Here is a 26,430-nt window from a genome sequence, read left to right as displayed (position 1 = left end):
TAGAATCCTAATGCCTGAGATAGGGATGTCTTAGCCAAGAAACTTCAAACCCTGAAATTCCAGATTCTCCTTAATTCTCTGTTGCAGCAGGAGCAGCTCATTTCCTCTTGTGAGAAGAAAGCAGTCTGCTCTTACCTGGAGATGCTACGAAAGCCTGAACTAAGGCAGGTACTTGATGACACTTGCCCTACTCAATATCTAACCCATCGGCCCATTGGCTGCCAGGCTAATTGTCAGAATCAGGACTGGCCTGGGCTAGAAAAGAAGCATCTCTGTCCTGGAAGGAGATGACTTCTACACCAAATGTATTGTAGACCCTGGCTGATGTGTGCTGAAAGGAAGCAGGGGAGCCTATGTGGAGATTGATCCTGAAAGTATTAGACATAAGGGAATGGATGGAATACAAGGTTGGATAGGGGGAAAAAACCCTCTCAGGATTGTTGGATATGGAGTGTGAGCAGACACTGATTATACCAGGGGCCCCAAAACATCATTACAGGCCTCTGGTTACAATGAGGAATTTATTTTTTTTTATTTATTTTATTTTTTAAAAAGATTTTATTTATTTATTCATGACAGACACACACACAGAGAGAGAGAGAGAGGCAGAGACATAGGCAGAGGAATAAGCAGGCTCCATGCAGGGAGCCGATGTGGGACTCGATCCTGGGTCTCCAGGATTACACCCTGGGCTGAAGCCAGCACTAAACTGCTGGGCCATCGGGGCTGCCCTACAATGAGGAATTTAGAAGCCAAATGATAAAAAGGACTTCTAGCCCAAACCCATTTCACAATGGTGAAATACATTCATAGACCTACCCTGTGGTTAATCCCCCAATTTTTGAGAGCACAGATTGATATATATTTAGCAGATATCAGATTCTTTATCTTAGTTTCCTGATCTTTATAGTAGAAAGTGCCAACTGGAAACTCCTTGATATTACCTGGCCAGCCCACTGCTGCAGCCAGCCCAGAGGATAAATGAAAAGCAACACTGCACCCACAAGGAATTACAGAGATTAGTACCATCATAAAAAGACTTAAAGGAAGCAAGAGTGTTCATCCCATTATATCCCTATTCAAGTCAACTCTGTGGCCTCTGCAAAAAGCAAATAGGACCTGACAGATGATGGTGAACTATCATAAACCTAACCAACTTGTAACCTTAATTGTAGCTGCCATGCTGAATGTGGTATCCTAACTATAATGCAACCTCTGGCACTTGAAAGGTAACTACTGATCTGACAAACGTGTTCTTCACCATTGCTAAAGAGGATCAAAATCACCTTACCTAGGGTGTCTTGCTGGCTCAGTTGGAAGAGCATGTGACTCTTGATCTCAGGGTTGTAAGTTTGAGACCCACACTGTGTGTAGAGCTTACATACACACATACATAAATAAATTATCAAAAATAAATAAATAATCTTTTTAAAAAAATTTTGTTTATCTGAGGCCGAGAGAGAGGGCACAAGCAAGGAGGAAAGGCAGAGGGAGAGGCATAAGAAGACTCCTTACTGAGCAGGGTGCCTAACATGGGGCTCAATCTCAGGACCCTGAGATCGTGACCTGAGCCGAAGGCAGTCACTTAACCAACTAAGCCACCCAGGCGCCCTTATAAACAAACTTTAAAAAAAAAAAAAGTCTACCTTTATCTGAAAAGGCTACAAAACCTTCATTTACTTTCTTGTCCCAGGTCCATGTCAACTCTCTTGCTCTGTCACAGAGTGGTCTATAAACCCCTTGATCATCTTCTCATTCCAGAAAACATCAACAGTGGTCCACTAGAATGATGACATCATGCTAGAAGTCCTGGTAGGCAGGAAAGTACCTTAGATGCCCCCAAAGACATGAGTGTTCCAGAGGCTGGGAGATAAATTCCCATGAAGATTCAAGGGCTTGCCATGTTAGAGAAGTTTTCAGTGATTCAATGGCTAGGGTATGTAGAACATCCCATCTAAGGTAAAGGACAAGTTATTGCACAAGCATTCCTATCACTGAGAAAGAGCCACAATGCTTGGTAGATTTTGGAGGCAGTATATCTTAGACTACAAATGCTGCTCTAATTATCTGAATGCTTGAAAGGCTGCCAGTTCCGTTTGGAGCTCAGAGCAAGAGGGTTCTACAGAAGATTCAGTCTGTAATGTAAGTTACCCTGATACTAAGGCATGTGACCCAGATCTGTGGGGCATAAGAATGTTGTGTACCATCTTTGAAAAACTCTATAAAGAGAGTTGCAGGCTTAGAGTTCTGGGGCAAGACCATGCCTTCTGTGGTGGAGAGCCACTCATCATTTAAAAACAGATTGTGGCATGCTACAGGGCCATAGTAGAGAGTAATTGCTTGGGATACCATACCATGGGATACCATATTTGGTAGGCTGAATAGTGGACTATTGGAACTATTGGAATAGTGGACTCCCAAAAGATATCTATGTCTTATTCCCTGGAACCTGTGAATTCCACCTTACATGGCAAAACAGAGTTTTCAAATGTGATTAAGTTATGCATCTCGGGGTACCCGAGTGGCTCAGTGGTTGAACATATGCCTTTGGCTCAGGTTGTGATCCCAGGGTCCTGGGATTGAGTCCCACATAAGGCTCCCTATAGGGGGCCTGCTTCTCCCTCTGCCTATGCCTCTGCCTCTCTCTGTGTGTCTCTCATGAAAAAAATAAAATCTTTTTAAAAAAGCATGTTGATATGGGGGAGATTATTCTAGGCTATTCAAGTGGACCCTAAATGCAATCACATGTATCCTTATGAGAGAGAAGCAGAAAGAGACCTGACATGCAGAGAAGGAAAGAAGGCATGTGACCATGGAGGCAGAGACTGAAATAATGCATCCACAAGTCAAGAAATGCTAGCAGGCACCAGAGGCTAAAGAGGCAGGGAACAGATTTTTCCCCTTGAGCCTCCAGAGGGAGCATAGCCTGTTGAGACCTTGATTTCAGCCCAATGAAACTGATTTTGAACTTCTGGTCTCCAGAATCGTGAGACAATGCATTTCCATGGTTTTAAGCCACTGAGTTTGTGGTAAATTTGTTACAGCAGTCACAGGAAACTAATACATCAAGTTACTATACAATTGGAGCTGCCCATTATGAGTATTATCAGATCCACCAAGCCATAAGGACTGCAACAGCAATCCACTGTAGGTTGGAAGTGGCACACTTGGTATTGGGCCCAAACAGGTCCAGAAAGCATAGTTACAATAGGCTCAGATTCCCATGTCACTTACCTCTAATGTACTAACATCTCTTCCTGAACTCATACTTATATAGCCTTTGTGGAGAGGGGGGTCAGCCCACATAACATATTGACAGAGAAGGAAAAAATTCAAACCTATTTGAGAGATGGGTTGGTGCAACTTGTTGGTACTAGTCAAAAACGGACAGCTGCCTCATGACTCAGGGATGACTGTAAAGGTTAGTGGTTAAGGGAAAATCTTACCAAGGGACATAGGCAGAAGGAGAAGCCAGCTTCTTACAGGAAGCCCAATGCAGGACTCCATCCCAGGACCCTGGAATCATGACCTGAGGCAAAGGCAGATACTCAACCACTGAGACACCCAGGAACCCCTACAATCAATAATATTCTTGATTAATCACTTTAGGAGGACAGAAAAGTAGCCTGAGGTACAGTTCTACATTTCTCCTGAGCAATAGTAAATGACTTGAAGTGGGTGGTTAGAGACTTGGAAGAAACAATATTGGAAGATTGGATTAAAGAAATCTGGGGAAGAGATATGTGGATAATAGACCTGTGAGAGTCAGTATATATATATGTCTCTGTATCTGAAGTTACAGCTTTGGGACCAACTGCAGCCACAGGAATTGAGACTTGTTTCACTAATTCTCTTAGGTTATCAAGTGATTGCAGCCAGCAGCCACCCAAAAGGACTCCACCCAAAATGATCCACTTGACCTAGAGGAAGGCATAAAGTGTGCCTGAATGGTGCTAGATTGGGCGGGGGGGGGGGGGTGCTGTGTCTCATTTCTTAATCCAGCCATTGTGCACAATGTCTACCTTCACACAGATGCAACCTCACAGTGCCTGGCCCAGGCCCACCACACACCTCTCATTTCCAGCCTCCCAGCCCCTTTGAGTTGCCACAAGGGATAAATATGGGAGTTCACTTAACAGTCATTTACAAGGCACCTAGATGTTCCATAGGGCCACTCTTGACCAATGGGAGATAAATGGATAAATATTTCTCTTTCTTCCCTGAGCAAGATGGTCTTTTTTTTTTTTTAAAGATGGTCTTTAAATGCATTTCACAGAGCTTCTCAGAAGGTCTCCCATATTTGAGAAACCAGTTGCCCTTAAAGGTAGTAAGTCAACAACTCATCCTTGTATTTGCTCTGTTTCATTCTATTTCCTTTGCTCAAGTTTCCAGGAGCATAACCATATCAAATTAAACTCCTCACATATAGATCTGTCTCAAGCTCTGCTTTCAGGAGAATCTAGGCTAAGACAAATGTTTTAAGGCTTTAATCAGAATTGGGAGGCTAAATAAATAGTATGGTCAAAAAAGACCTCTTTGAAAAAAAAAAGAATTAGGAGGCTATTCTGGACTTCTGTCTTCAGTGGCTGGGGATTGGAGTCACATGTCCTCCATTGTGTGCCAACATTAAACAATGTTATTGTTCATAAAACATCATAAATGTTTTCTTTCAATGAAATCAGGTCACCTGGTGACAATCAGCAATCCTTATGCTCTTATGATAGTCTGCTTTCATCTTTCTGCCACTTGATATCCAAGGTAAATATTAATATAATATTAATATTGGTCTCATCTTCTGATGTTGATAAGGGAAAGGATCCAAACATCAAGATGCTCAATGACATCTGGATTCTTCTGGGCTTATGGACAGAGTGCCACAAAGCATGGAACACTCATGAAGACAATGTTGGAAGAGACCCCATGGCAAACACTTCCAAGTCAAGGTCAAAACACTAGGGGCTAGTACAGAAGAGATTTTTTTCTCTTCCCTATATAATTCTTCAAAATATCAAATTGGCAGCTAGGAGAGAAAAGTAGCACAGTGCTTAAGAATGCAGGTACCAACACCAGATGGACTGGTGTGAATTCCAGCTCCATCACCCACCAGCCATGGATACCCAAATAAATTTTGCTTCTTGTTTTTTAAGATTTTATTTTTAAGTAATATCTATACCCAATGTGGAGCTCAAACTTACAACACTGAGATCAAGAGTTTCATGCTCTACAGATTGAGCCAGCCAGGTGCCCCACCTGAGCAAGTTTCTCAAACTGTCCAAAGTTGTCTGCCCATAATGTTTACATAAATGAGATGTCTTTTGTGTCACATTTAGCTCATTGTTTGGCATAGGTAAATGTACGCTAATAGTTGAATAATTGTTATTAATCACATCCTAGTTCACATGGAGCTGGGCTCCAATCAAATATTCTAAAATTTTGTGCGTTATACCTGTTTTTGCCTTTAAGTTATACCAGAACCCCTAAAAGCAAAGATGACTGAAATGGGGATCCTGGCAGCAGCAACAAAATCCATTACAGGAAACAACCCACTGGATACCCTTCAGATCTCAAAAATATAGGTTGTTGGCACAGTGGCTCAGTGATATCAATGAACTAAGAATAAATGAAAACTAATCATCTAGCTCTCACAAACTCTTGCCTCTGAGGACTCATGATAGGTAGCTCAAGTTGTTCTCTCCCAAACAGGGAGAAGCAGCTGTGACTGAAACTTTACCAAGAATACGACATGGGGTCCTCAGTTCCCTCAGAAATCCTGCAGATGAGGCACCTGGGTGGCGCAGTCAGTTAAGCGTCCAACTCTTGATTCCAGCTCAGGTCATGATCTCAGGGTTGTGAGATCGGTGTGGAGCCTGCTTAAGATTCTCACTATATATAAAACAAAAAGAAAAAAATGAAATCCTACAGAACTTTTCAGAAAATTTCATAGACAATAAACCTGGTTAAGGAAGTAGTGCACTTGTAGTGTAAGTAGTATGTGCACTTGCATGCAGGATGTATGTGTGCACATGCACACACACACACACACAGCTGCTTGAGAGCTGAGTATAGGAAAAGACTGATGGGATTTAATACATAAAGCTGGTGAGGGATAAAAGGCAGCTCACTCAACATCCAGCTTGCTGAGGCATTAGGGGAGGGTAAGGAACAAGCAGGTGGAGAAACCTGGTATTGCTGAATAATATACTAGAACAATTTCAGGTTGGCCCTCTGCTTTGAAATCACTTCTTGTGCAGTGGCAGTATGTAGCCAATGTAGTTCATCTGAGGAGTAGTAATGGCTAACTGAAAACTTCCTCCAATACCCCCAATATCCTCCCCCCCCCCCCGGTGTAATGATTTGAAAGCACTTCTTAGCCATCAAATCAAATTCAAGACAACTGTCTCTTTAAACAGGAAAACCTTTCCCAAACCATCCCTTACCCCCAGCAGATTCCTGCTGGTCTTCCCAGACAGAACTGTGTCATCAGGCCTAGCTTCCAGAGAAGCTGAAAGATCAACTATTTAACTTTTCCATTCTCTTTAGAAAAAGTGGAAAAGGGAGAAGGGGATTGGGCATGGAGGTTGAGATAGTCAGTTCACAGTGAGTTTGCAGGTACAGGGTTAGAGAGGTGAACAATTGGATAGTGGATTTCATTGCAACATCATGAGTTCAGTGTGAGATTTATTGAGCTTGAGGCAGATGATAAACTGAATCCCTGGAACCTGTGAATATTACTGTATATGGAAAAAAGTGACTTTGCAGTAATGATTACATATTGGGATGGGGAGATTATCTTGGATTATCCAGGGAGCCCTAGATTGAATCACATATGTCCTTATAAGAGGGACACACAGGGAGACATGACTCCAGAAAAGCAATAGATGTGACAATAGAATGAAGAGGTTACAGTTATGTAAGGAAAGGGCCAGGGAATGCAGACAACTTCTAGAAGCTGAGAAAGAAAACAGATTCTCCCCTCAGAGTCTCCAGAAGGAACAAAACCTAATGACATCATGACTTTAGCCTACTGAGACTGATTTAAGACTTCTGAACTCCAGAACTGTAAGAGTATAAATTTTTACTGTTTTAAGCTTACACTTTGTTTGTGGGAATGTGTTACAACAAGAATAGGAAAATGCAAGTTGCCTTTAAAACAACTAAGAGATGGCACCCGGGGGGGTCAGCAGTTGAGCATCTGCCTTCAGCTCAGGGCATGATCCCGAGGTCCTGGGATTGAGTGAGTCCTGCATCAGGCTCCCCCTGAGGAGCCTGCTTCTCCCTCTGTCTGTGTCTCTGCCTCTCTCTCTGTGTCTCTCATGAATAAATAAATAAATAATCTAAAAAAAAAACATCTAAGAGAGATCAGTTAGATGCATATAAGGGTCTGGAGGTACAAGAAGAGGGCTGGGCTTGAGATATACATTTTAGTGTCATATTTAGATGGGTAGTATTTGAAGATGTAAGAGGGCATAAGCTCCTGTGAAGAGAGTTGAGTGTCCCCTACATGCTATGCTGTCCATCTTTCAGCCCGAAAAGGATGACTTAGCTTCTCCGAAACATTATTTATTGAATCTCTCTTCTGTCCCGGCATCCTATCAAGCTATTTATGTGCACTCTCATTTAATCCTCACAACCACCTTATGAGGTAGATACCATTTTTTATCTCCTATTTACAGAAAAGGAAACCGAGGCTTGGAGAGATTAGTCGTGTCCAAGATCAGACGGTGCATCATGCAGACTAAGTCCATCCCTCCGCGTTGGCCCTTAGGGCCCATGCACCAGCAGCACTGGCACGATCTAAGAGTTTGTTAGGCCTCCTGAATCAGAACCTGAATCTTTACAAGATCCCCAAGTTATGTATACACTGTGTGACAGGCCCGAGACTCAAGCCTGCCTCCAGAATGGATGGGTCCCCGTCGGGCAGGTGCTGCACCAAGAGCCTAGCTCTGAGTCCTAGAAGCACCAGACGTTTTCACCTCTGTATCTTAGCTCCCATCATTGTCTCCGTTCTGGTGCCGGATTAGGCACCTCCAGAACTCTCAGGTGCTTTCGTCTCCTGTAACTCTTGGGTCCCAGCGCCGTCTCCTCCACTTCTCCCTCGCCTGGGTACCCCAACGCCTGGGTACCCCATGCTGCAAGGCACATGCAGGAAACGCCAGAGCAGGCGTGTGCAGCAACTATTCCAGAGGAAGTATGAAGTAGCTGACGAAACTTAGCCTGCCATCCTAAGAGACCTGCGCAGACGCAGCCCTTCCAAGCCGAGCCCCAGCGAGACGCTGGACAGTGGGGGGGGGGGGAAAACGGGCCAGCAGGAGATTTAAACGCCAGAGCTCCGCCGTCCCACGGGCGGACTGGCTCAGCGCATGCGCGGAGCGGCCGGCGCCGGCTCAGAAGGCCCTCCCCGCATGCGCGGGAGCCCGGATGCGGATCCGATTGGTTCGAAGCGCGCGACGCTGCGGCAATGGCTGCCCCCGGAGTGGCGGCGTGTGGTGGAAATTGGTTCTCGGCTCTGGCGCTCGGGGTGACTCTCCTCAAATGCCTTCTCATCCCCACCTAGTAAGGGACCCGCGCCGCGGTTGGTCAGAGCGGGAATGAGGAGCGTGGACGCCCGTGGGTGGGAGGAGGAAAGGGGGCTTGGAAGTCGGGCGCTGTGCTTCCCATGCCGCGGATTGATCGTTACCTTTTTTTTTTTTTTTAAAGATTTTATTTATTTATTCATGACAGACACTGAGAGAGAGAGAGAGAGAGAGAGAGGCAAGACACAGGCAAGACACAGGCAGAGGGAGAAGCAGGCTCCACGCAGGAAGCCCGACGCGGGACCCGATCCCGGGTCTCCGGGGTCACGCCCTGGGCCGAAGGCGGCGCCAAACCGCTGAGCCGCCCGGATTGATCGTCGCTCGACCTGAGAACTAGATCACAGCCCTGGTCGCTGGCTTCGGCGTTTCTAAGCCTTGGGTCCTCATCTTAGTGTGCAGGTTAAGGTTAAGGACACCCACCTCCGTCGTTCACTCAGCGGTAGTTCGCAGTGGCCCGGTGGCGAGCCACCAAGTCCTGGAGGTGCTGTGAGGAGAAAGACGTTTCCGGGTTCTGCCCTCGATAGAATTCGTGGGGGCAGATGGACAGAAACGATAGTGTTAGGATCTGTGAAGGAAATAGAGTCACTGCGGGTCTTTTCTCCTTGAGGAGGTGATGTTTAAGTTAAAATTCGAAGGATGAAGGAAGCAATGTAAAACAGCTCAGTCACAGGAGAGAATAAACGTGAAGGAGGCCTTTGTGGTAGGAAAGAACTCAGCGTTCTGGGAACAGCAAGTGCCCATTGTTGCTGAAGAGCAATATGGCAGGAGGAGAGTGGCACAGGATGAGGTGGGCAGTGGCCAGATCACACAAGGTTAGGCCATTTGAAAAATGGAGGGGCAAGTCTGAAAGCATGGAAACCAGTGAGGAAGCAACCACCAAGTAATGCGTATTCTGCGGGAACTCAATATTTGTTAATATTAGCTTCCACCATCTGTTCTTCCTTCCTAAATCTTATGCAGTGATTTCGCCCTTCCTCTAGGTCTCCCTACCCTTTCCCAGGTTTTGGTTTACTGATAATGTTTGCTTCAGTTCTTGGTGATAACCTGTTGGGTATGGAAGGAAGAGTTGTATGTATAGAGTGTGCATCCACACTGATGTGTATATGTACTTATATAAGCAATGAAGTGTGTGTAGGTTTAGACTTACACTTAGGAAAAGGAGGAGTTGGCCAAACTTTCTGCATCACTGAAAGGAAATAAACTTCTTTCCATTTTAAAGGCAAATTGGAAAAACCCTTCTAAAATGTGAGAAATTCCTTTCAAATCAGAGTGAAAGGGAATTTTTGCATATAAAGTGATGTTTTTTGCTTTAGTTACTTAAGCCTAGAGATGGGTCTTCAGGGTTGTTTCTTTGGTCCAGGATTAAGAATGTATGTAGTTGTAGTTAATGCTCTGCTTCTCAAACTGTAAAACCCGGGGATGTGAGAGGGAAGCTACAGGATAAATGTAAATATAGTCAGCAAAGTGTTAACTGCTTTTTACATACCAGGTATTGTGGGTAGGCAATACAGGGGAGGACAGAATGGATATGATCACTAACCCTGTAAGAGTGTAGTTTTGTGGGATAACAGTTCCAGACACAAATCAACACAAATATGTAATTACATAACTATACTTGTGTTAAAAGCATTACGAAGGAAAAGAATGGGATTCTATAAGGGGACTAACCCGGGGGACTTACTTTAGATTGGGTGTCAGGGAAAGCCTCTGAGGAATTGACATGTAGTTGAAGGCCTGAAGATAGGCCCAGTACATATCTTTTGATAAACATGGGTAAATGCATTTCTGTTGAGTACTGTATATACTTAGAAATGGAATTGCTAAGTCGTGGCTATCAATTTTGAATTGTGATTTTGAGGCATCTGTAGAAAATTTCAGTGTCAGCAGAAATTTGGGGATGTCTGTCTCTAGAACTCAGAAAAGAGATCAAACTTGTATTGTGGTATGGGAGTCATTGTACAGTTGATAATGGACGCAATAAGTATGAATAAGATCATCCAGAGCGGAGTAAGTTCCATAAAAAGAGGACCAAGAACTAAACTTACGGGAACACCAGCATTTACCTGGTGAATACTGAAATGGAAAGCCATGGAACAGACATAGAAGGGGTTGGCTAGGAAACTCAGGAGAGTTGTCACTGGAAAGATTGTATAAAACATTGAGAAGTGTTCATCGGGTTTTGCTGTGGAATTCATAGTTGACTTTGGTGAGTAGTTAACTTAGCAAGAATGTATTGAGCCCATCCACGTATCAGGGGCTCTTCAAGATGTGGAGGGGAAGTACAGCAGTGGACAAACAGAAAAAAATTATTCTAAAGAGGGAAAAGGGTATAGAATATTCCACCCCAAAATAAGGCTCTTTGGCCTAAGGATTATTGGGGGCTGATTATTTGGAGAAACTGCAGACACAGGAAAATCTCTGAAAGCAGAGTAGAAGTTGCCCTTTTATAAAGAAAATTTAGGGGATCCCTGGGTGGCGCAGCGGTTTGACGCCTGCCTTTGGCCCAGGGCGCGATCCTGGAGACCCGGGATCGAATCCCACGTTGGGCTCCTGGTGTATGGAGCCTGCTTCTCCCTCTGCCTGTGTCTCTGCCTCTCTCTCTCTCTCTCTCTCTCTCTCTCTCTCTGTGTGTGACTATCATAAAGAAAGAAAGAAAGAAAAAAATAAAATAAAATTTACAGTAGCAAGGGGGCCTGTATTGGGAAAGGAGCTGTTACCAGAGATCCCTTTTTCACCTGAGAGACTAATCTGCTGGGAGGGCAACCTTTGTGCACCAAACATCCTCTTCTGGCTCTAGTAAATTGCCGTATCCCCATTGGAAAGCCCAGGCCCCTATCCCTTTCCTCAGCTTAGGGTGGTATATAAGCCTCAATCATTTGGCTGCCTTCTAAATCTCCTATCTTTCTCTGTTCTTTTGGGGCTTTCATATATACATGTATTCTTAAAATTGGCTTTTTTTTTTTTTCTCCTATTAATCTGTTTTATGGCAGTTTAATTCTTTGGCCAGTTACAGAATTTACAAGGGTAGAAGAGAACCTGTTTCTTTCCCTGCAGTGGAGATGCTTGACTATATTTATGTATAGTGAGGAATTTGGAGACATGGGAAAGGCATGGCAGGAGCCTTTTCCACCTTTGCTTTCTGATGAACTCCTACTTATCCCTGAAGATCTAGTTGGTGTGTGAAGCATTTTCCAGATAATGAATTTTGTTAGAATTCTTTATGAGGGATCCCTGGGTGGCGCAGCGGTTTGGCGCCTGCCTTTGGCCCGGGGCGCGATCCTGGAAACCCGGGATCGAATCCCACATCGGGCTCCCGGCGGGTGGAGCCTGCTTCTCCCTCTGCCTGTGTCTCTGCCTCTCTCTCTCTCTGTGTGTGACTATCATAAATAAATAAAAATTAAAAAAAAAGAAAGAATTCTTTATGAGCAAGAGTAAGTTACTTCTGAGCAAGAATAGCCAGAGGACTTCTGTTGTTTAAGTAGGACTTTTGGTCAGCCCTTCAGATAACTCTAAGAACCTTTTCACTTTTATATAGATCCCCAACTTTTCCAGAAGGCCAGATAAGTACAGTGTTTCAGGATTATGTAATGCCTGTTTGTGTTTTTATAGGATCATGAATATCACTATACAGGAGTGTTTGTCCATTTAAAAGTATAATTTTAGAAATGTGAAATGGAGGGGCCCCTGGGTGGCTCAGCCGGTTGAGTATCCAAATTTTAATCTCAGCTGGGGTCTTGATCTCACGGTCATGAGTTTAAGCCTCCAGCTGGGCACTACACCAGGTGTGGTATCTACTGTTTAAAAAAAAAAAGAAATGTAAAATTAATAAATGTGACAAAATCTCATTTCACTCATCCGATTGTTTTGAATAGCCATTCCACAGATTTTGAAGTACACCGAAACTGGCTTGCTATCACTCACAGTTTGCCAATATCACAGTGGTATTATGAGGTAAGTTTTAATTTTCACTTTTTCGGTGGCTTATCTATTATGGTGATAATGTGATATCATATAAATACTACTGATGTTAAAACAGTTTTCCAGGAGAAAAAGTTTTCCATGTAATTATAAGTCTAATTAATCTTCATAAAAATTGTCTTTTTTACTCCATTCTGTCCTCTGGCACTATTAGGGAATCCTATTACTTCAAAGTGAGTTTCCCAAACTATAAATTGGGAATTATAATATTCGCCACACTCTTTTTGAAAGAATTTGGGATTAAGAGGAAAAATTGGATTCTAGGCCTGGCTCTGCCATAGCACAGAAAATATATTTCATTTCTCTGAGCCTTAGTTTCTCATCTGGCACATAAGGATTTGGAATGAATTATTTCTAAGATCCTATTCCCTATATTTAGTGATTTATGAGAAAAGGAATAGTCAAATGTGATATGCAGGCTTCTGGTAATATAAAGCATTCTCTTCTATTATTTATAAAACCTATGTATTTTTGTTTCTGGTATGAATTACTAAGCTGCAAATGGTATTTCATGAAAAACAGACATCACTTCAGAAGTGTCTTCGTCAAAAACAGCACTCTGCTGCAGGGAGATTTTTTTTTTTTTAAGACAATCTAAAGCTTTCTGTGAATTTGTTCTTGCTTTGAAGGGGGTTTTTTTGGCCAGATCAGAACAATCCTTAATAGCTTAAGAACAATGACCTGAAGGACCAAGTTCCTTCTTATATATAAATTTGTGATGGGAATATTAAGAATCGGTAAGCAATTACTTTAAAATAAAGCGTTTACTTTAAAGTATTTCAGTTTGCATGTATGCAGACCAATTAAAAGACATTATATGTGGCATAGTGGTCAAGAGTTTGGGCTTTTTATTTCAGACTGTGTCTGTGTGACTTGCAGCGCTGCCACTTAATGCCCAAGCTTGAGTTCTCAAAGCCTCAACACACCTAACTATTAATGATAATAAGTATTAGAGTGAAGTGAATATAATGCTTATAGTACTTAGCACAGTGCTTAGAACAGAAGTGCTCAGTAAACATTATTAAGGGTTAATAATTGGCATTATTCATATAATGACTCTTAGACTGTAAATGAAAAGGCAGCTCCTGTCTCCCCTCTCTTTCTGACCATTTCCTCTTTGTTTCCTTTGCCAGCTCTCCCTCACCTGCACACCCTTCCAACAGCTGATACTCTTCTAGGGTTCTCTTTGTGGTCCTTGTGTTTTTAATTCTGTAGTTTTCTGGATGTTCTTTCTCATTTACTCCTATAACTTTCACTACTATCTGTTATTTTAGGACTCCTAAAACTCTATGTAGGCCAGAGCTGTTTTCTTTATCAGTTTATTTTGGATAAAAGAGGCTTATGTAAAAGATATCCTTGGAGCCCTGGCTGGCTCAGTCACTAGAGCATGTGAGTCTTGATCTTGGGGTTGTGAGTTCAAGCCCCACATTGGGTGTAGAGCTCACTTTAATTAAAAAAAAAAAAAAAGATGTTCTAGTAATGGTATACTACTTTGTTCTTTCTGCTCTCCTCAAAAATAACAACAAAAGCCAACAAGGAGTAAAACTCAGTTCTGGGCAAGGCTTGACTACATGTGAGAAGAGGCTCACAGTAGGAGATAAGGCTGAAGAGGTACATTCAGTCAGGTCTGGAAGGGTCTCTCTGTCATACTAAAGGGAGTAAACATGTGAACAGTGGACTGCTTAACTGTGACTTCTAACCTGCCTTTCTGCTCTGGCTTTGCTTAAATTGATTGGTTAACTGATTGGGAAAGACACCCAAAATACCCATAGTAAATATTTACAGAATGAACACAGTTGTTTTGAATCTTCGTATGAAGAGGTTGGATGTTTCTGTATTTGAAGATACAGCTCTTGGAGAGAGCAAGATAAGAGTCCCTCATGTACAGCAGTGTGGTAGCAGCCAAGGGCGTTACAGCTCAGACCAGATATCATGAAACCAGCACAGACTGACGACAGCCAGAACTGATAACCAGCAGAACCAGAAGAAGCCTGCAAAGACCCAAGACTGATTAGACTCCTTTAAAGGGGGATGACTTTTTCAGCAAACTGTTAGGCTCTTCAGACGCTGACCTTTTCACTGCATTCAACCTCTGGAGAGTGACAATTTGCAGCAAAAGTCATCCCCCTTTAAAGGAGTCTAATCAGTCTTGGGTCTTTGCAGGCTTCTTCTGGTTCTGCTGGTTATCAGTTCTGGCTGTCGTCAGTCTGTGCTGGTTTCATGATATCTGGTCTGAGCTGTAACGCCCTTGGCTGCTACCACACTGCTGTACATGAGTCCTTGCTTGACGTGAGTGACTCCATCTTGATTTCTACAGCTCTGTTGTAGTGGCTTACTGAGCTAATGGATTTGGAGTCAGGAGACCCCAGTTCTGAGTTCCAGCTCTAGCCGGTATTAGTTAAATGACGGAACTGTTCACTTGGGAGAAAATGATAGCTAGTAGCTTCACAGGCTTCCAAGCTCTTTAAGTAAAAAAAATGGCCCCAGATGGAAATCCTTGAGATCAAGAGAACCTTCTGGGTTAGATTTGGAAAGTCTTAGGCAGCCCCGGTGGCTCAGCGGTTTAGCACCACCTTCAGGCTGGGGCGTGATCCTGGAGACCCAGGATCGAGTCCCACATCAGGCTCCCTGCATGGAGCCTGCTTCTCCCTCTGCCTGTGTCTCTGCCTCTCTCTGTGTGTGTCTCTCATGAATAAATAAATAAAATCTTTTAAAAAAGAATGATTTGGAAAGTCTTTAGGGAATAAGGACAGCATATAGAGAGCCTCTGAGTGATGTGGGATTGAGAATAGCTAAGAAAGGACAAGGATACTTTGTTTTGGAAAAAAGACAACCTCCCAGGCAGCACTTGTCCCTCCCAATTTTTTTCTGTGCTTCCTGGTCCTTATTTTAAAGTAATAAACGTATGAATAAGATAAAGTAAGAGAAAACCTCATAGATGTTCTATAGGGTAAATAGCTTTTTAAGCATAGAGTGAACTCTAACATGGAAAACTGTAGCTGGGAACTGCAGATGTTATTGAAGTCAAAGTTAATAATGACTTCCTTGGAATTACATGGAGTTTTAATTTCTAAACTCGTTTCTTAAGTATCTATACCGTAGTAAGAAAACATTGTTGATCATTTGCTATTAAATGTGAGTTTATTTATAAATTATGCAAATACTGCTTTATTAATATACTGTTAAAAATAGGCACTAAAAAGGATGAGATTAAAAAATAGAATTTCTAATTTTTCTATCTACAGTTTATTTTTTTTTTTAATTTATTTATGATAGTCACACACACACAGAGAGAGAGAGAGAGAGAGGCAGAGACACAGGCAGAGGGAGAAGCAGGCTCCATGCACCGGGAGCCCGACGTGGGATTCGATCCCGGGTCTCCAGGATCGCGCCCTGGGCCAAAGGCAGGTGCTAAACCGCTGCGCCACCCAGGGATCCCTCTATCTACAGTTTAATAGCTCATCTTGTTCACAGTCCACATTGGAAACTTGGAATTAGGGAAGGAAACTTCTTGTGAGGGAAAGCTTAATGGGTATGTTCTTAGCTTGAGTGCCCTAGGAGAGCCTCTGGGTTTGCCTCTTCTAAGGCTTCTACATTTTTATACCTGCAGGGGGAGTAGCTAGGCTACATCTGATCTGGACCTAAAGTTGTCATTTATCCTTACCATTAACAAAGAGCTGACAAATAGTTTGTCTGAGCCCCTATTACCTCATTTTATACCACAGAATGACCCTAAATAGTAGTCCTGTGGGCACCCAGTTAGTACCCAGTGAACCCTCAGTGCAATTCCAGAAGGAGAGGGCTTTTCCATTGAAAGGAGCAACAAACACAGAATAGGGAGATTATTAGGTCTGAGCTCTTAGAGGTGCAAGGTCCAAGTTTAGTTTCAGGGACAGTCTATGGTGAGAATAATGATTTTTTAAGTGGTAGTAAATAATGTTTATTGATACTGGTTCAATGCTATATAAACAGTATTTTGTATATGTATATAAAATTTAATAAATAACCCATAAAGTATGTACTACTACTCTGTTGTTTGGATGAGGAAACAGACTTAGAGAAATCTAAAAAAATAATATCCTGAAATTACATACTTCATTTTCATATACTCTACATTTCATATGATCTGCATTTATATTTACTTGTTAGTAACTGTCATTCACTTAACTAATGATTAATAATATACCAGGTACTTACTAAATGTTCAGAATACAGAAATGGCAAAGAGTGGCTTTTGCTCTCTTAACTTCAGTATCTCATAACCTATTGGAACAAAAGGTAAATAGCATTTGTCTTTCTTTTTTTTTTTTTTTAAGATTTTATTTATTTATTCATGAGAGAGACAGAGACACAGGTAGAGGGAGAAGCAGGCTCCATGTCGGGAGCCCGATGCGGAACTCGATCCTGGGTCTCCAGGATCATGCCCTGGGCCGAAGGCGGCGCTAAACTGTTGAGCCACCCAGGCTGCCCCTAGCATTTGTCTTTCATTTTGCCATTTATAACTGTATTTCATATGTATTATATCAACTAACCCTTACAATATATATTTTACAAATAGGAAAATTGAGTCTGAGTTAGAACTTGAACCCAAGCTAGTGAATCATTTGTTATGCTATAGCTCCCTTTTTATATTTAGATAAGCAGCATTGTATCAAAACCAAGTTTATTACTGCAAGTTTCATTAATTTCCTTTTGAAATATTGTTGATTCTAGTTAAGGAAATTGAAGACCATATTAGGGGATCCCTGGGTGGCTCAGTGGTTTAGCGCCACCTTTGGCCCAGGGCGCGATCCTGGAGTCCCTGGATCGAGTTCCATGTCCGGCTCCCAGCATGGAGCCTGCTTCTCCCTCCTCCTGTGTCTCTGCCTCTCTCTCTCTCTCTCATAAATAAATAAATCTTTTAAAAAAAATTGAAGACCATATTAAATAACTTAGGAACCAGGTGTGGTTGGTGTTCTGCTCAGTCTTCCATAGGAATTACTCTATTAATTTAGGTCATTTTTTTTGTTGTTGTTTATTTATTTGGGGTAATCTCCAACCCAAACATGGGGCTCAAACTCACAACCCCCAAATCAAGAGTCACATGTTCTTCCAACTGAGCCAGTCATGCACCATAGGTCATATCTTAAACGGGATTTCATTTCATGTGTTTTCTTAAAGACTAGAGAATGAAGATTTTTAATCTTTATATCCACTTTGTTTATTGAGTTATTTAGGACATGTTCTATCTTTGATTTTTACCACAGGCAACTTCAGAGTGGACCTTGGATTACCCTCCATTTTTTGCATGGTTTGAATATGCCTTATCACATGTTGCCAAATATTTTGATCAAGAGATGCTGAATATCCATAATCTGAATTACTCCAGCTCAAGGACCTTGCTTTTCCAGAGATTTTCTGTCATCTTTACAGATGCACTCTTTGTGTATGCTGTCCACGAGTAAGTCTGAGAATGTCATTTTATATGGAAGGTGTTGAGGACATAATATAGTATTAAGTAGCATTAACTGGTTCCTCATTTGGGGAAAAGTAAGTTCATATAATTGCAACTGCTAGAACAGTCTCGAACTCTGTATTTATGTTTTAAATGATAGAGTGAGTAATTACAGTAAACAGTCTCACTGAATCTTGTGGAAGAAAATGTGGGTTAAGGTAGAATTACAAGACCGAGGTGAAACAAGAAATTGTGAACATTGTGAAAGTGGTCCCAAATAGAGTTCTGTCTCCATTTCTCCTGCGTAGAATGGCTCTGTATGCTTTTCCTTCCGTTTTTGTGGCCGGCCCCCAGAGTCTTCTGTGACATACCCTACTCTTTAGGATATACATCCATACATACAGCACACACACATGCATTGTGCTGACTGCCAGTGGAATTTCCATTCTAGTAAACTCAGGAAATCTTACTGAGTATTTTTATTTGTTGTTTCTGGATTCTTTCCTTCATGAAGACCCTTTGCTAATTTTAAGTTATGTTTATATTTTATATTTTTATGTTTTGAATCTTCTGTTATAAGTTAATTTTTACTTGAATACACGTATATACAACATCTTGTACAGTGACTTCCAGGTAGTAAGTTCTCAGTTAATGTTAGTTTCTATTCTGTCCTTACTCCTGCAGGTACAGTTGTGACAGAGCACTAACTATGTCCCTTCAGTGAGCCTTATCACAAATGGATCATTTCTCTTTTGAGGCCCTGAACCCTTGCCCCATTCAGGAAAGAATTCCCGTGGGAATGCTTTAACCTCTGCTCTTTATCATGGAGTATTTCCTGTTTGACCCCTCACTTTCAATCTGTTTGTGACCTAGGAAGAGTTGGAAGGGAAGGCTATTTGTAATATATGCCTTTAAACTCAAAACATTTGAATTCAAGCTCCCAGGGAGAACATATATATAGGCAGAAAGAGGAGGGAGTAGAATTTATTTTCATTTGCAATGTTGAGGGAGCAGTTAAGATATAAATTGTTGAGACCTTATGTGCCAGCTCCCAGAATCAGACACCAACTATAGATAGTAACTTACTTAATTTTCTCAATTATCCTGTAAGGTTACTGTCTCTCTTGATGAGGGAACAGGCTCCATGGAGGAAAAGCAGGTTACCTTTTGGTAATCCCCTTTTCACTGCATCTTTATTGTCTATTTCTTTTGGCTTAGATTCCTGTTTTTAGGATTTGCCAATATTCAAGTGAAACACATTTTTAAGAATCTTTTTATAGGATTATACAGCTGTGTCAAAATTTTGGAAAACAGAAAATGACATATACACATAAAGTAAAAAATTACCCATACTTTTCCACTCAAAGCTATCACTATCAATATTTTGATACATATTATTTCACCCTCTCTTCTGTATCTGAATATAATTTTTGTAAAATAAAGATAGGACAATAATTTTTTGTCACCTTTTTGTTTTTTAAGATTTTATTTATTTACTCATGAGAGACACAGAGAGAGAGAGAGAGGCAGAGGGAGAGGCAGGCTCCATGCAGGGAGCCCGATGTGAGACTCGATCCCACCCTGAGCCAAAGGCAGACGCTCAACTGCTGAGCCACCCAGGCGTCCCTCATAGCTCTATTTTTAATTTGGCTGGTATGATATATAATTTAGAGTGCTGTATCATCTCAGTATGCTTTTTCTTTAAATATAGTTGACATACAGTGTTATGTTGTTATATTAGTCTCAGATATGGTCTGCATTTTTTACTCAAGGCTGATACAGTGTGTGCCCTCTCAATTTTCAAAATCCTCAATTTTCAAAATAAAATTGAGTTTATGGTGGTTGTTTTTTAATTTTTCATTTTATTAAATGAAGACTTTGTTTCAAATCATCATAGCTGAGAAAGAGACATGGAACTGTCCCTGAGTTCTTTGTTTCTGCTGTCACCTTTGTAAACAGTCAAGAACAGCCTGGATAGTTTATCAGGAACAGCTAATAAAATGGATCTGAGTGTATCAGAGTATACTCTGTACTAGTCTTGTGATATTCTAATGAAGATGAAAGTTATTTCTGCTTCCTTCCTGCTGTATAGGTGCTGTAAATGCATTGATGGGAAAAAAGCAGGTAAAGAACTTACAGAGAAGCCAAAGTTTATCCTATCAGTGTTATTGCTGTGGAACTTCGGGTTGTTAATTGTGGACCGTATCCTTAACATTTTCTGTACTATTCTCTTACTTATTCTGTTATATATATTAAGTATAAGATTATTTCTACAATGATGATTCTGAAATGTGAGCTGCTATTGAAAATGGGTCAGTGGGTTCCCCAAACTGTGGTTTCTTCGGGTTCTCCAACTATACCAGACTGATTGTTAGCGCATTTTGTCTCTGAAAAGTTAATGATGTTCAAGAACCAGTTAAAGCACTAGTAAGTTAAGCAGTATGCTGGGGTTTGTTAACTGTCTTTAATCATATATCTTAAATAGTTTTATAATATGTTATTCTAAATACCTTTCCTAGGAAACAGCCTACCTTAGTGTTGTTTGTGGGAACAGATAGGCCTTCATGCTTTTCCACCATCTTGTCTTACCACAAATTAACAGGCAAAGTTCTTTTTTTAAAAAAAAAAAAAGTTTATATATATATATATATATATATATATATATATATATATATATATATATATAATTTATTTATTCAGGAGAGACACAGAGAGAGAGAAGCAGAGACACAGGCAGAGGGAGAAGCAGGCTCCATGCAGGGAGCCTGACGTAGGACTCGATCCTGGGTCTCCAGATTACGCTCTGGGCCAAAGGTGGCACTAAACCACTGAGCTACCCAGGCTGCCCAACAGGCAAAGTTCTTAAATCCAGAAGATTTGAGTGAAAATCTCAATGGTAAAAGCCTAATATTCACAATTTTCATAAAGGTAACCACGTATGAGGAAAACACCCAGACTTTGGTTGAAGTCTGACCTGGCCTCATCTCTTAGCTATGGCATTGCAGTAGCTTTAGGCCACATGTGGATTAATGGCTCTGAGCTCTAACTTCCTCACAGGTTCATTGTGAGGCTTACTAAGTAAGATTGTGTATTGATACTCTATACAAGGTGCTACATGCTAGTGGCCTTAAGTAGCTGTTAGGTCCCTTACCTTCTCATCCCTTTTTTTTTTTTTCAAAAGATTTTATTTATTTATTCATAGACACACAGAGAGAGAGGCAGAGACACAAGCAGGTTCCACGCAGGGAGCCCGACGTGGGACTCGATTCCAGGTCCCCAGGATCACACCCCAGGCTGCAGGCGGCGCCAAACCGCTGCACTACCAGGGCTGCCCACCTTCTCATCCCTTAATCTAAAAAACAAAACCAAAAGATTTGCCCCATAGCTGCTGGGTCTTTAAGGTAGAAAAAAACATGGGAAAGTTTCCTGGTTTTCTTCTTAAACACAATTTTTTTATGCCCTATAATAATCCTTGACAATATATACACTTTAATAGAGTTTGTCTGATTTGATTCTGTTTACAGAAAACACATTTATGAGACGTCCAAACTGGGAGGAATATTTTTGTCTTTAGTTTTCTCATTAGGAAAGCGTTTACATTTTTATACCCAGTCTGCTAACACAGTTCAATTAAAATTTGATATCCTCTGTTGTCTTTCCTTAACCTAAGTCCAGATATTCATTTCCAGTACAATGGTTTTTTATTTGGATTAATGTTACTCTCCATTGCACGATTGTTTCAGGTAAATACAAAATAGGCTGATGAGATTTTTTTCCCCTTAGGTCTTGGTTGGTGCTTATAAAGGCAGCAGTATAATGAGTGATAGGCAGACTTATTTGACCAACTGTTTTGAATTGCCAAGCACTGTAGACACTTGCATTGAGTGTTTCTCTCAAATCCTGTCTTCTCTTTTGATAATAACTTTCTTCTTTTTATGTGTAGACTCTAAAAACTTGTTAGAGGGTGGCCGGCCTGAAATATACTTGAGGTGCTGTATTTGGTTCAAATCATTTATCTACAATGAAATCTTTAGTTTTTACCATGTAATAACTGATGGTAGGGTTTTACCATCAGAAGCAGGTAGCATGGTGACAGAAAGCATGGGATTTGAAATCAGAAGACTTGAGTTGAAATCCTGACTGACCCTAATAAACTATGACTCAGTGCTCACACAAATGCACTGGCTACTTTGGGTTAGGTACATTATATTATATATAATATTGAGTAAACCTCACAACTACTCTGTGAAGTTGTAATTACTGTATTGTATTGTAAACCTCACAACTATTCTGTGAAGTTGTAATTATTACCCTCCTCTTTGTAGAGGAAGAAATCAGAAGTTCGGATTTCTGGGGCACCCCTCTGTATGCTGGCTCAGAATCCTTAGCATCAGGGTTTCAGGCTCTACAGAGAATTTTGATTCACAGTCATGTTTGGGAACCATTAACCCAAGCAAATCATTTAACCCCTCAGCCTCAGTTTTTGCATCTATAAAATGAAGTGTACCATTTGTTACATTCTTATTTGTAAAATGGGACTTCCTACTTGGGCTCCTGGGTGGCTCAGTTGGTTGTGAGCATCCAACTCTTGATCTCAGCTCAGGTCTTGATCTAAGGGTTGTGAGTTCAAGCCTTGCGTTGGGCTCTATAGTGGGTGCAGAGCCTACTTAAAATGGGGCTTCCTACCTCACAAGGACTTTGGAAAGATCAAATTTGATAATTTGTTTTAAAGTTCTTTGTCAACTATAAATGTCTAGTTTTTTTCTTCTAACCATAAAAAGCCACATAGTACTTAGAACGTAATTGGCATTCAATGATTGTTGAATAAAAGTTAGCTATAGAACCAGCTAGACTTTCTCTGAATCTCAAATAAATTATAAAATGGGTGACAAGAGATCTGAAACCCCCCATTCTCTTTCCTCATCATTCCTCATTCATCTATTCTAGACCACACCCAATGAGACAGTGAGAGAAGGAACTTGGCATTTCATGGTCCCTTTGGCAGTTTCCTTGCTGGACCACAGGAACATTATCTCATTTGATCCCCAGATTCCTGTGAGGTAGGTAGAATTCAGATTTATTTAGTTAAGTCAACTTGGGATTTTTTTTTGTTTGCTTTAAATCAGATTACCTTTAGTAGGGTCAAGTACTGTACTTGGTGCCTTCAGCCTGATAGTACTATATGTTTCCTTACCTGTAACAGCAGATTTAAATGGTTCTCTGGTAGCATAACATCATATATATTCTTTCGTACCCTCATTCCCAGCTCCTCCATGGAAATCAGCTCCAGCTGTTGTAAAACTGTAAAGGCGGGAAGGGTGATTGAATTCTCTGGGCTGTAGATCTTTAAAGAGAATTTGTAATGTGTTGTTATGATGTGTCCTGTATCTCAGCATCAAGCTTAGTATTGAGTAAATACTTTTTGCAGAAATGAACTAGGCTCAGTATAAAAACTAATGAATCACTTGCCTGTTTTCATCTTAGCTTGCATGTAGAATATTTGCCTGAATTTTAAAAATGTTTTATTATAGCAAACTTAAATCATATACAAAAGTAGAGAAAATACTACAGTGATCTACATACATGCACATACACACATCCCAGACATAGTATTTCATTAACTAGTTCAGAATATATGTTTTAAAATATGTATTTTTAATTACAGTAAAATACACATAAAATTAACTATCTTAACCATTTTTGAGTGTATAGTCTAGTATTGTTAAGTATATTCACATTGTCATGTAACCGATCTCCAGTGGGTTTTTTTAAGGAATTTAATTTTTTTTTAAGATTTTATTTATTTATTCATGAGAGACACAGAGGCAGAGACACAGGCAGAGGGAGAAGCAGGCTCCATGCAGGGAGCCTGATGTGGGACTTGATCCTGGGACTCCAGGATCACGTCCTGGGCTGAAGGCAGGCGCTAAACCGCCAAGCCACCGGTGCTGCCAGGGATTTAATTTTTATAAATAGTTTTAGATTTATGGAAAAGTTGCAAAGATAGTGCAGAGTTCCTGTACCCCTCACCCATTTTCCCCTAATGTTACCGTCTTCTATAAAACTATGATACTGGGCAGCTCTGGTGGCTCAGCGGTTTAGCGCTGCCTTCGGCCTAGAGTGTGATCCTGGAGACCTGGGAACGAGTCCCTCATCGGGCTCCCTGCAGGGAGCCTGCTTCTCCCTCTGCCTGTGTCTCTGCCTCTCTCTCTCTCCTTTCTGTGTATGCTCATGAATAAATAAATGAAATCTTAAAAAAAAAAAAAAAAACTATGATACTTTCATCAAGACTAAGAAACCATGCTACACACCTGAAACTAATACAACACTGTATGTTAACTAACTGGCATTAGAATTAAAACTTTTTAAAAAAACAAAGACTGAAAAACTGACATTGGTGCAGATTTCACCAGTTTTTCCACTAATGTTCTTTTTTCTATTCCAAGATCCAATCAGGATACTGTATTACTACATTTAGTTTACCCTGAATTTTATTTATTTTTTTTTTTTTTTAATTTTTTATTTTATTTTATTTTATTTTATTTTTTATTTATGATAGGCACACAGTGAGAGAGACAGGCAGAGACACAGGCAGAGGAAGAAGCAGGCTCCGTGCACCGGGAGCCTGATGTGGGATTCGATCCTGGGTCTCCAGGATCACACCCTGGGCCAAAGGCAGGCGCTAAACCGCTGCGCCACCCAGGGATCCCTACCCTGAATTTTAAAGTAATGTTTCCCTTTTAAATCTCCTAGAAAAGGCATATGGAAGGAGCATTGCTCTTTGCTGTTCTTCTACATTTCAAGCACATCTACCTCTATGTAGCACCAGCTTATGGTATATACCTGCTGCGGTCTTACTGTTTCACTGCAAATAAACCAGGTAAGTTTCAGTGATAATACCAAAACCTTTATTTTATTTTTGCTTGACTTGGTAGCTTGCTTCATGAGAAGATTTTATACATACCTCTCAGCTATTGATCCTACAAACCCTTTGCCCATTCTGACTTTTCTGTGCCCTTGCCACATAGTAGATATTAGCGTACTATCAGGGGACACTTCTGGTTTTAGCACATTGTATAAGTTATGGTTTTCCATACTCCTAGAGTAATGGTAATGTTCCTTTTCTGTAGATGGGTCCATCCGATGGAACAGTTTCAGCTTTATCCGTCTTATTTCCCTGGGACTAATTGTTTTCCTAGTTTCTGCTCTTTCGTTGGGTCCTTTTCTAGCCTTGGTAAGTCTTATTTTCTTAATAAAGTAATATGTGTTTTTTGTTGTTGCTGATATTGTTGTTTAGAAAAAATAATAAAACCAAGAATGTATAAAATAAACAAAACTACCTTTTTCTTAGTCTTCCCCAGTGTGACTCCCCAAAGATAGGATGGTATTCTTTCTGACATTTTTGTTAATATTCAAACATGTATGTGTATATTTATATGTTTTACTCATGTCTTGCACACACAGGCACACACAGAATCGATGATCACTTTTCACAGATTTCCATATTTGCTAATTTGCCTACCTACTATAATTTATTTGTAACCCCCAAATCAGTACTCAGGGTGCTTTCACAGTCAATCACTGACAGCAAACATTCAAAGTACCTAAAATATTACACATGTTCAATAGATATTTTTTCCCTTCTTCCCACACCCTGAATTCAAGTAATTAATTTTAATTCCGGCTAAAACTGAAAAGCATCACATCTTTTGTAAAGTCTTCCTTGGGGCCACCTTCTCTTCAGTAGACTTGAATAAGCTGCACTCTTTGTCCTCCTTTGCACCTCATAAATTCTTCTCTTATTATACTTCTCCCATAACAGTACTGGACTGGTATTCAGTGTATCTTGTCCCCCTAACAGATGAGAAGGTTAGACAAGAGGAGTTTGTGACAGTTGCTCAGGATCACACAACTACTCAAAGGAACAAAGACTGCAACTTAAAACTTTCCACACACCACGTCACAGATAGTTCCTTAGTTCTCTTATTGTTTTGTTGTTGTTGTTTAGTTTTCTTTTCGAATCTGGAAAAGATTGATCATCACTGTTGAATCTCTTTTCTACAGAACCAACTGCCTCAAGTCTTGTCTCGACTCTTCCCTTTCAAGAGGGGCCTCTGCCATGCATATTGGGCTCCAAACTTCTGGGCTTTGTACAATGCTTTGGACAAAGTGCTCTCCGTCATCGGTATAGTAGCAAGCCTTCTTACTTAGATGATGAATTTGGAAAGGATGAGTCACATTGAGAAATGGAAAACAGTGCTTTGTGCTTTGAATGGGCCTGAACTATTTGTCTAGCCATAAATTCCAGCTTTCAGCTCTAGGAACTCAGGCTTCAGTGCAGTAGGCAAACTGTCTGTGCTCCTTACGAAAGCTGTCTGTGGCCGTGAGCTTGTTGATCCTTTCCTGGGGGAAAATATAAAATATTTAGACATTCTCAAAGTAATT

General features: G+C 40.9%; 1 protein-coding gene and 1 long non-coding RNA gene across 10 annotated transcripts in view; one reads left to right on the top strand and one right to left on the bottom strand.

The window, feature by feature from the left end:
• Positions 1 to 8,394: 8,394 nt before the first annotated feature.
• ALG8 (ALG8 alpha-1,3-glucosyltransferase) overlaps positions 8,395 to 26,430 on the top strand; it is a 27,414-nt gene continuing 9,378 nt past the window's right edge. For 5 of the 9 annotated variants that reach the window (XM_072794787.1, XM_072794783.1, XM_072794781.1 and 2 more), the window contains exons 1-8: positions 8,396 to 8,553; positions 12,446 to 12,524; positions 17,798 to 17,991; positions 20,078 to 20,187; positions 21,661 to 21,728; positions 24,739 to 24,865; positions 25,116 to 25,219; positions 26,050 to 26,170. In XM_072794787.1, the coding sequence (XP_072650888.1) occupies positions 8,459 to 8,553; positions 12,446 to 12,524; positions 17,798 to 17,991; positions 20,078 to 20,187; positions 21,661 to 21,728; positions 24,739 to 24,865; positions 25,116 to 25,219; positions 26,050 to 26,170 (898 nt within the window). In that variant the 5' untranslated portion in view covers positions 8,396 to 8,458. Of the gene's footprint in view, positions 8,554 to 9,002; positions 10,780 to 12,445; positions 12,525 to 17,797; positions 17,992 to 20,077; positions 20,188 to 21,660; positions 21,729 to 22,932; positions 23,046 to 24,738; positions 24,866 to 25,115; positions 25,220 to 26,049; positions 26,171 to 26,430 lie in introns of those variants that run through there. The other 4 variants (XM_072794786.1, XM_072794784.1, XM_072794789.1 and 1 more) reach the window with 4 other exon arrangements.
• On the bottom strand, positions 8,724 to 24,207 carry LOC140615060 (uncharacterized). Its single transcript, XR_012015733.1, has 3 exons — positions 23,180 to 24,207; positions 16,749 to 16,814; positions 8,724 to 9,057 (listed from the first exon to the last, which is right to left on the bottom strand). It is a non-coding gene; the product is annotated as an uncharacterized lncRNA (long non-coding RNA).

Source organism: Canis lupus, chromosome 23 (genome assembly GCF_048164855.1).
Source record: "Canis lupus baileyi chromosome 23, mCanLup2.hap1, whole genome shotgun sequence".
Taxonomy (NCBI): domain Eukaryota; kingdom Metazoa; phylum Chordata; class Mammalia; order Carnivora; family Canidae; genus Canis; species Canis lupus.
Note: the sequence above shows the minus strand (reverse complement) of the source record. Positions and strands in the feature narration are given on the sequence as shown.